The 11,369-nt window shown below is 45.3% G+C and overlaps 1 protein-coding gene across 1 annotated transcript; it reads right to left on the reverse strand.

The window, feature by feature from the left end:
- Positions 1-1,714: 1,714 nt before the first annotated feature.
- LOC123065395 (uncharacterized) lies at positions 1,715-11,344 on the reverse strand (the record flags this gene model as incomplete). The annotated part of the gene is given in 2 exon segments (XM_044488685.1): positions 1,715-2,657; positions 10,994-11,344. Coding segments are annotated over 2 exon segments (1,011 nt in total), but the record flags the coding sequence as incomplete, so codon positions are not given.
- Between the last annotated feature and the right edge of the window lie 25 nt (positions 11,345-11,369).

The raw sequence follows: 11,369 nt of genomic DNA on the forward strand, positions 1-11,369 counted from the left end.
ACTGAAGACCGTATCCAGGAGATTACCTCGTGGGTAATATTTTGATTTCAGGACGCGAGCGCACATGCTATCTGGGTTTTGTACCAGCCTCCAGGCTTGGCGGGCTAGGAGAGCTTGGTTAAATAGGTGCATGTCACGAAATCCTATGCTCCCATTCTTCTTGTGTCTCGTCATATTCTCCCAAGACATCCAGTGCACCTTCGGTGGTTCTCCTTATCACCCCACCAGAAGTCCCTAATCATCTTTTGATATCTCTCGCAAAACCCCATGCTCATTGTGAACACGCCCATGATGTAAGCCGGGAGTGCTTGCACCACTGACTTGACGTTAACCTCCTTGGCTGCCTGAGTCATGAACCTTTCATTCCAGTCGCAACACCTCTTACCGAGTTTGTCCATGATCGGTTGAAAGTGCTCATCCTTCATTCTACCCTCCGGCGTGGGGAGGCCCAAGTATTTGCTCTCAAAAAGAGAGATAGTTACTCCAAGGATCTCCTTGATCTCTTCCCTGACTTGCACCGGACAAGCCTCGCTGAAAAGGAGCAAGCATTTACTTTGGCTTAAGAGTTGTCCCGATCTTCGTTGGAATATGTTCAGGATCTCCTTCACCTTTCTAGCTTCTTCCACATTAGCTTTGAAGAAGAGGAGGCTATCATCCGTGAAAAGAAGGTTTGATATTCCTGGACTATTACGAGCAATTTTGAGTGGAGTCGGTGAACCCTTTGCCACTTCTCTCCTTAGCAGCCCCGCCAGTCCTTCCGCCACGAATAAAAACAAGTATGGGCTAAGCGGGTCTCCCTGTCTTAGTCCCCGGGACGGATGAAAGGGCTCCAACAGCTCCCCATCACACCTTACTGTGAACCTCACTGACCTAACACAAGCCATCACCCACTCAATCCATTTGTCAGCAAAACCTATCCTTCTTAGGGCCCCCTCGAGGAAATCCCAGTCCACCCGGTCATAAGCCCTGGCCAAGTCCAGTTTGTAGGCACAGTAGGAGTCCCTCGGGTTTTTGCTATGTTGAATTTTGTGGAAACACTCAAACGCTATGAGGGCGTTGTTCGTGATCAGCCTACCGGGAACGAAAGCACTCTGAGTTTCAGACACTAGATCATCCTGGAGGGGTCTCAATCTGTTAACTAAAACCTTCGAGTTTACCTTGTAAATCACATTGCATAAGCTGATGGGTCGGTAGTCCTTAATAGTCTTTGGGTCTTTCCCTTTCGGAATGAGTACTATAACCGTGTCATTCACTCCCTCTGGCATGGCGCCATCCTCGAAGAACTTGATCACCGCTTTCGTGACATCCTCCTTCACCACATCCCAGTTCCGTTGAAAGAAACGGGCTGGGAATCCGTCGGGACTTGATGCCTTAAGCGGGCCGATTTGAAATAGGGCATCCCCCACTTCCTCTGGAGTAACAGTCTTGGTCAGGGTTGCATTCATGTCTTCATCAACTAGCGTCAGGTAGCTGTCGAGTAGAGTTTGTGGGTCAACCGTATCATCTCTGGTATATAGGTCCTTGAAAAACTGATTAATTTCGGCCTGTATTTCCTCCATTTCTCTATCCAAGAACCATCCGTACCTTGTAGCTTATGGATTTTATTTTTTTTCCTCCTCCAGGTAGCCTTGCGGTGGAAGAATTCGGTGTTCTTGTCCCCTTCTCTCAGCCAGGCAATTCTAGACCATTGCTTCCACATGATTTCCTCTCTGAGTAGTAGTTCATCCAGCTCTCCGGTTGTGATCTTGATCTTACGTTCAATTTCAGGTGTAACAGTTTGGTTCCACAACCACTTTAGTCTGCCTCTACACGAACTGATCTTGTTTTGGAGTGAGCAAAAATCTTTCAGTGCCCACGAGCTCAAGGTATTCTGCATGTCTCTCAGCTTTGCTACGACATCTTCCATCGATCTGCCTTGTCCTCCCCTCTCCCATGCATTACGGATTGTGTCAGGGAGTAACTCCACTCTTTCCCACATTGCTTCATATCTAAAACTTCTTTTTACCGGCCGCCACTCCTTCCTTTTTCCAAGTCGCAGTAAAACAGGGACATGGTCTGATCTTGCAGAGATGATGTGCTCCACTGTTGCATTCCTGAAGGCCGTGCTCCATTCTGGTGTGGCCACTGCCCTGTCTAGGTGGGCTTTCACATTACTGGACCCGCTCTGTTTGTTGTCGTACGTCCATGCCATACCTTTGTAGCCAATATCATGAAGATTACAATCCGATAGAACCCTTCTGAAGTTTGCCATGTTAGTTTCAGATCTCTTTGCCTTAGAGAAGTGTTCACTCTGCCACATAGTCTCATTAAAGTCCCCGATCACAAGCCACGGTTCAGAGGCATTTGGTCTCAATCTTCTCAGTACATTCCACATGTGGATTCTCTCATGAGCTTTCGGCTCTCCATAGACAAAAGTTCCCCTCCATCGGGGGCTGTTAGGAGACACACGGATCAACACATCAATATACCACGGGCCAACGGCAAGTTCTTTTATTTCTACGTTTTCATCATAGAAGAGGGCAATACCAGCACTCTTTCCAGTATCGGCATGCTTGATACAGTGCTTGAGGCCTAGCCTCCATCTTAATTTATTGACGTAGTCATCCTTTTGCCGTGTTTCAGAGAGGAAGACTAGTTTGGGTTTGAGCGAATGCACTGTTGGGTTTCGTAGTAATTTCAAAAAAATTCCTACGCTCACGCAAGATCATGGTGATGCATAGCAACGAGAGGGGAGAGTATGATCTACGTACCCTTGTAGATCGACAACGGAAGCGTTTGGTTGATGTAGTCGTACGTCTCCACGGCCCGACCGATCAAGCACCGAAACTACGGCACCTCCGAGTTCTAGCACACGTTCAGCTCGATGACGATCCCCGGACTCCGATCCAGCAAAGTGTCGGGGAAGAGTTCCGTTAGCACGACGGCGTGGTGATGATCTTGATGTACTACCGTCGCAGGGCTTCGCCTAAGCACCACTACAATATTATCGAGGACTATGGTGGAAGGGGGCACCGCACACGGCTAAGAATATGATCACGTGGATCAACTTGTGTCTCTAGGGGTGCCCCTGCCTCCGTATATAAAGGTTCAAGGGAGGGGGGCCAGCCGGCCAAGGTGTGGCGCGCAAGGAGGAGTCCTACTCCTTCTGGGAGTAGGACTCCCCCCTTTCCTAGTTGGAATAGGATTCATGGAGGGGGGGAAAGAGGAGAGAGAGGAGGAAGGGGGCCCGGCCCCCTCTCCTTGTCCAATTCGGACCAAGGGGGGAGGGGCGTGCGGCCCATCTCTGGCCACCTCTCCTCTCTTCCACTAAGGCCCACTAAGGCCCATATACCTCCCGGGGGGTTCCGGTAACCTCCCGGTACTCCGGTAAAATCCCGATTTTACCCGGAACACTTCCGATATCCAAACATAGGCTTTCAATATATCAATCTTTATGCCTTAAACATTTCGAGACTCCTCGTCATGTCCGTGATCACATTCGGGACTCCGAACAACCTTCGGTACATCAAAATGCATAAACTCATAATATAACTGTCATCGTAACCTTAAGCGTGCGGACCCTACGGGTTCGAGAACAATGTAGACATGACCGAGACACGTCTCCGGTCAATAACCAATAGCGGAACCTGGATGCTCATATTGGCTCCTACATATTCTACGAAGATCTTTTATCGGTCAGACCGCATAACAACATACGTTGTTCCCTTTGTCATCGGTATGTTACTTGCCCGAGATTCGATCGTCGGTATCCTATACCTAGTTCAATCTCGTTACCAGCAAGTCTCTTTACTCGTTCTGTAATACATCATCCCGCAACTAACTCATTAGTTGCAATGCTTGCAAGGCTTAAGTGATGTGCATTACTGAGAGGGCCCAGAGATACCTCTCCGACAATCGGAGTGACAAATCCTAATCTCAAAATACGCCAACCCAACATGTACCTTTGGAGACACCTGTAGAGCTCCTTTATAATCACCCAGTTACGTTGTGATGTTTGCTAGCACACAAAGTGTTCCTCTGGCAAACGGGAGTTGCATAATCTCATAGTCATAGGAAGATGTATAAGTCATGAAGAAAGCAATAGCAACATACTAAACGATCGGGTGCTAAGCTAATGGAATGGGTCTTGTCAATCAGATCATTCAACTAATGATGTGATCCCGTTAATCAAATAACAACTCTTTGTCCATGGTTAGGAAACATAACCATCTTTGATTAACGAGCTAGTCAAGTAGAGGCATACTAGTGACACTCTGTTTGTCTATGTATTCACACATGTATTATGTTTCCGGTTAATACAATTCTAGCATGAATAATAAACTTTTATCATGATATAAGGAAATAAATAATAACTTTATTATTGCCTCTAGGGCATATTTCCTTCAGTCTCCCACTTGCACTAGAGTCAATAATCTAGATTACACAGTAATGATTCTAACACCCATGGAGCCTTGGTGTTGATCATGTTTTGCTCGTGGAAGAGGCTTAGTCAACGGGTCTGCAATATTCAGATCCGTATGTATCTTGCAAATCTCTATGTCTCCTACCTGGACTAGATCCCGGATGGAATTGAAGCGTCTCTTGATGTGCTTGGTTCTCTTGTGAAATCTGGATTCCTTCGCCAAGGCAATTGCACCAGTATTGTCACAAAAGATTTTCATTGGACCCGATGCATGAGGTATGACACCTAGATCGGATATGAACTCCTTCATCCAGACTCCTTCATTCGCTGCTTCTGAAGCAGCTATGTATTCCGCTTCACACATAGATCCCGCCACGACGCTCTGTTTAGAACTGCACCAACTGACATCTCCACCGTAAACACGTATCCGGTTTGCGATTAGAATCGTCCGGATCAGTGTCAAACTTGCATCAACGTAACCGTTTACGATGAGCTCTTTGTCACCTCCATATACGAGAAACATATCCTTAGTCCTTTTCAGGTACTTCAGGATGTTCTTGACCGCTGTCCAGTGATCCACTCCTGGATTACTTTGGTACCTCCCTGCTAGACTTATAGCAAGGCACACATCAGGTCTGGTACACAGCATTGCATACATGATAGAGCCTATGGCTGAAGCATAGGGAACATCTTTCATCTTCTCTCTATCTTCTGCAGTGGTCGGGCATTGAGTCCGACTCGACTTCACACCTTGTAACACAGGCAAGAACCCTTTCTTTGCTTGATCCATTTTGAACTTCTTCAAAATCTTGTCAAGGTATGTGCTTTGTGAAAGTCCAATTAAACGTCTTGATCTATCTCTATAGATCTTTATGCCTAATATGTAAGCAGCTTCACCGAGGTCTTTCATTGAAAAACTCTTATTCAAGTATCCCTTTATGCTATCCAGAAATTCTATATCATTTCCAATCAGTAATATGTCATCCACATATAATATCAGAAATGCTACAGAGCTCCCACTCACTTTCTTGTAAATACAGGCTTCTTCTTGAAGATCCATTTATTCTCAATTGCTTGCCGATCATTGGGCAAGTCAACCAAAGTCCATACTTTGTTCTCATACATGGATCCCATCTCATATTTCATGACTTCAAGCCATTTTGCGGAATCTGGGCTCACCATTGCTTCTTCATAGTTCGTAGGTTCATCATGATCTAGTAGCATGACTTCCAGAACAGGATTACCGTACCACTCTGGTGCGGATCTCACTCTGGTTGATCTACGAGGTTCAGTAGTATCTTGTTCTGAAGTTTCATGATCATTATCATTAGCTTCCTCACTAATTGGTGTAGGTGTCACAGAAACAGTTTTCTGTGATGCACTACTTTCCAATAAGGGAGCAGGTACAGTTACCTCGTCAAGTTCTACTTTCCTCCCACTCACTTCTTTCGAGAGAAACTCCTTCTTCAGAAAGTATCCGAACTTAGCAACAAAAGTCTTGCCTTCGGATCTGTGATAGAAGGTGTATCCAATAGTCTCCTTTGGATATCCTATGAAGACACATTTCTCCGATTTGGGTTCGAGCTTATCAGGTTGAAGCTTTTTCACATAAGCATCGCAGCCCCAAACTTTCAGAAACGACAACTTTGGTTTCTTGCCAAACCATAGTTCATAAGGCGTCGTCTCAACGGATTTTGATGGTGCCCTATTTAACGTGAATGCGGTCGTCTCCAAAGCATAACCCCAAAACGATAGCGGTAAATCAGTAAGAGACATCATAGATCGCACCATATCTAGTAAAGTACGATTACGACGTTTGGACACACCATTACACTGTGGTGTTTCGGGTGGCGTGAGTTGCGAAACTATTCTGCATTGTTTCAAATGTACACCAAACTCGTAACTCAAATATTCTCCTCCACGATCAGATCGTAGAAACTTTATTTTCTTGTTACGATGATTTTCAACTTCACTCTGAAATTCTTTGAACTTTTCAAACGTTTCAGACTTATGTTTCATTAAGTAGATATACCCATATCTGCTTAAATCATCTGTGAAGGTGAGAAAATAACGATATCCGCCACGAGCCTCAATATTCATCGGACCACATACATCTGTATGTATGATTTCCAACAAATCTGTTGCTCTCTCCATAGTACCGGAGAATGGCGTTTTAGTCATCTTGCCCATGAGGCACGGTTCGCAAGTACCAAGTGATTCATAATCAAGTGGTTCCAAAAGTCCATCAGTATGGAGTTTCTTCATGCGCTTTACACCGATATGACCTAAATGGCAGTGCCACAAATAAGTTGCACTATCATTATCAACTCTGCATCTTTTGGTTTCAATATTATGAATATGTGTGTTACTACTATCGAGATTCAATAAGAATAGACCACTCTTCAAGGGTGCATGACCATAAAAGATATTACTCATATAAATAGAACAACCATTATTCTCTGATTTAAATGAATAACCGTCTCGCATCAAACAAGATCCAGATATAATGTTCATGCTTAACGCTGGCACCAAATAACAATTATTTAGGTCTAATATTAATCCCGAAGGTAGATGTAGAGGTAGCGTGCCGACCGCGATCACATCGACTTTGGAACCGTTTCCCACGCGCATCGTCACTTTGTCCTTAGCCAATCTTCGCTTAATCCGTAGTCCCTGTTTCGAGTTGCAAATATTAGCAACAGAACCAGTATCAAATACCCAGGTGCTACTGCGAGCATTAGTAAGGTACACATCAATAACATGTATATCACATATACCTTTGTTCACCTTGCCATCCTTCTTATCCGCCAAATACTTGGGGCAGTTCCGCTTCCAGTGACCAGTCTGCTTGCAGTAAAAGCACTCAGTTTCAGACTTAGGTCCAGACTTGGGTTTCTTCTGTTGAGCAGCAACTTGCTTGCTGTTCTTCTTGAAGTTCCCCTTCTTTTTCCCTTTGCCCTTTTTCTTGAAACTAGTGGTCTTGTTGACCATCAACACTTGATGCTCCCTTTTTGATTTCTACCTCCGCAGCTTTCAGCATTGCGAAGAGCTCGGGAATAGTCTTATTCATCCCTTGCACATTATAGTTCATCACGAAGCTCTTGTAGCTTGGTGGCAGTGATTGGAGAATTCTGTCAATGACGCAATCATCTAGAAGATTAACTCCCATTTGAATCAAGTGATTATTATACCCAGACATTTTGAGTATATGCTCACTGACAGAATTGTTCTCCTCCATCTTGCAGCTATAGAACTTATTGGAGACTTCGTATCTCTCAACCCGGACATTTGCTTGAAATATTAACTTCAACTCTTGGAACATCTCATATGCTCCATGACGTTCAAAACGTCGTTGAAGTCCCGGTTCTAAGCCATAAAGCATGGCACACTGAACTATCAAGTAGTCATCAGCTTTGCTCTGCCAGACGTTCACAACATCTGGTGTTGCTCCAGCAGCAGGCCTGGCACCCAGCGGTGCTTCCAGGATGTAGTTCTTCTGTGCAGCAATGAGGATAATCCTCAAGTTACGGACCCAGTCCATGTAATTGCTACCATCATCTTTCAACTTTGCTTTCTCAAGAAACGCATTAAAATTCAACGGAACAACAGCACGAGCCATTTATCTACAATCATACATAAACAAGCAAGATACTATCAGGTACTAAGTTCATGATAAATTTAGGTTCAGTTAATCATATTACTTAAAGAACTCCCACTTAGATAGACATCCCTCTAATCATCTAAGTGATTACGTGATCCAAATCAACTAAACCATGTCCGATCATCACGTGAGATGGAGTAGTTTCATTAGTGAACATCACTATGTTGATCATATCTACTATATGATTCACGCTCGACCTTTCGGTCTCCGTGTTCCGAGGCCATATCTGTATATGCTTGACTCGTCAAGTATAACCTGAGTATTCCGCGTGTGCAACTGTTTTGCACCCGTTGTATTTGAACGTAGAGCCTATCACACCCGATCATCACGTGGTGTCTCAGCACGAAGAACTTTCGCAACGGTGCATACTCAGGGAGAACACTTCTTGATAATTTAGTGAGAGATCATCTTATAATGCTACCGTCAATCAAAGCAAGATAAGATGCATAAAAGATAAACATCACATGCAATCAATATAAGTGATATGATATGGCCATCATCATTTTGTGCTTGTGATCTTCATCTCTGAAGCATCGTCATGATCACCATCGTCACCGGCGCGACACCTTGATCTCCATCGTAGCATCATTGTCGTCTCGCCAAACTTATGCTTCCACGACTATCGCTACCGCTTAGTGATAAAGTAAAGCATTACAGCGCGATTGCATTGCATACAATAAAGCGACAACCATATGGCTCCTGTCAGTTGCCGATAACTCGGTTACAAAACATGATCATCTCATACAATAAAATTTAGCATCATATCTTGACCATATCACATCACAACATGCCCTGCAAAAACAAGTTAGACGTCCTCTACTTTGTTGTTGCATGTTTTACGTGGCTGCTACAGGCTTAAGCAAGAACCAATCTTACCTACGCATCAAAACCACAACGATAGTTTGTCAAGTTGGTGCTGTTTTAACCTTCGCAAGGACCGGGCGTAGCCACACTCAGTTCAACTAAAGTTGGAGAAACTGTCACCCGCAAGCCACCTATGTGCAAAGCACGTCGGGAGAACCGGTCTCGCGTAAGCGTACGCGTAATGTCGGTCCGTGCCGCTTCGTCCAACAATACCGCCGAACCAAAGTATGACATGCTGGTAAGCAGTATGACTTATATCGCCCACAACTCACTTGTGTTCTACTCGCGCATATAACATCAACATATAAAACCTAGGCTCGGATGCCACCGTTGGGTTTTGTAGTAATTTCAAAAAATTTCCTACGCTCACGCAAGATCATGGTGATGCATAGCAACGAGAGGGAAGAGTATGATCTACGTACCCTTGTAGATCGACAACGGAAGCGTTTGGTTGATGTAGTCGTACGTCTCCACGGCTCGACCGATCAAGCACCGAAACTACGACACCTCCGAGTTCTAGCACACGTTCAGCTCGATGACGATCCCCGGACTCCGATCCAGCAAAGTGTCGGGGAAGAGTTCCGTCAACACGACGACGTGGTGACGATCTTGATGTACTACCGTCGCAGGGCTTCGCCTAAGCACATCTACAATATTATCGAGGACTATGGTGGAAGGGGGCACCGCACACGGCTAAGAATATGATCACGTGGATCAACTTGTGTCTCTAGGGGTGCCCTTGCCTCCGTATATAAAGGTTCAAGGGATGGGGGCCGGTCGGCCAAGGTGTGGCGCGCCAGGAGGAGTCCTACTCCTTCTGGGAGTAGGACTCCCCCCCTTTCCTTGTTGGAATAGGATTCATGGAGGGGGGGGAAAGAGGAGAGAGAGGAGGAAGGGGGGCCGGCCCCCTCTCCTTGTCCAATTCGGACCAAGGGGGGGAGGGGCGCGCGGCCCATCTCTAGCCACCTCTCCTCTCTTCCACTAAGGCCCACTAAGGCCCATATACCTCCCGGGGGGTTCCGGTAACCTCCCGGTACTCCGGTAAAATCCCGATTTCACCCAGAACACTTCCGATATCCAAACATAGGCTTCCCATATATCAATCTTTATGTCTCGACCATTTCGAGACTCCTCGTCATGTCCGTGATCACATCCGGGACTCCGAACAACCTTCGGTACATCAAAATGCATAAACTCATAATATAACTGTCATCGTAACCTTAAGCGTGCGGACCCTATGGGTTCGAGAACAATGTAGACATGACCGAGACACGTCTCCGGTCAATAACCAATAGCGGAACCTGGATGCTCATATTGGCTCCTACATATTCTACGAAGATCTTTTATCGGTCAGACCGCATAACAACATACGTTGTTCCCTTTGTCATCGGTATGTTACTTGCCCGAGATTCGATCGTCGGTATCCTATACCTAGTTCAATCTCGTTACCGGCAAGTCTCTTTACTCGTTCTGTAATACATCATCCCGCAACTAACTCATTAGTTGCAATGCTTGCAAGGCTTAAGTGATGTGCATTACCGAGAGGGCCCAGAGATACCTCTCCGACAATCGGAGTGACAAATCCTAATCTTGAAATACGCCAACCCAACATGTACCTTTGGAGACACCTGTAGAGCTCCTTTATAATCACCCAGTTACGTTGTGACGTTAGGTAGCACACAAAGTGTTCCTCTGGCAAACGGGAGTTGCATAATCTCATAGTCATAGGAACATGTATAAGTCATGAAGAAAGCAATAGCAACATACTAAATGATCGGGTGCTAAGCTAATGGAATGGGTCATGTCAATCAGATCATTCAACTAATGATGTGATCCCGTTAATCAAATAACAACTCTTTGTCCATGGTTAGGAAACATAACCATCTTTGATTAACGAGCTAGTCAAGTAGAGGCATACTAGTGACACTCTGTTTGTCTATGTATTCACACATGTATTATGTTTCCGGTTAATACAATTCTAGCATGAATAATAAACTTTTATCATGATATAAGGAAATAAATAATAACTTTATTATTGCCTCTAGGGCATATTTCCTTCATGCACTAGCCCAACTAGCTCATGAACTGTCCGGGGTTGGCCAATCCCCCGACAGTTCCAGCTCAGGACTGTCATGGCTCCTGGTGGGCGCCATCTTTAGCACCCACCAGGTCCCCGGGAGCCCCAGTTCCGACTGCTTCCTTGTCTTCCTCCTTGCCCTTGCTGCTTGCTTCAGCGTCTGCCTCTGTCTATTTCTTCTTTTTGTTCTGATCCACCTCATTGTCCTTACTCGCCCCCTTGATCTTGCTGAAATTCTCTTCATTTCATTCCCCTCTCTTACCCAGCACCGAGGCAGAAGGAAACACATACTTCCTGCGGACCTTCACCCCAGCTGGGATCATCTCCTGCCCTACCTTATCAGTAGCAGTCACATCTCTCTTCTC

This window comes from Triticum aestivum, chromosome 1A (assembly GCF_018294505.1).
Source record: "Triticum aestivum cultivar Chinese Spring chromosome 1A, IWGSC CS RefSeq v2.1, whole genome shotgun sequence".
Classification (NCBI taxonomy): domain Eukaryota; kingdom Viridiplantae; phylum Streptophyta; class Magnoliopsida; order Poales; family Poaceae; genus Triticum; species Triticum aestivum.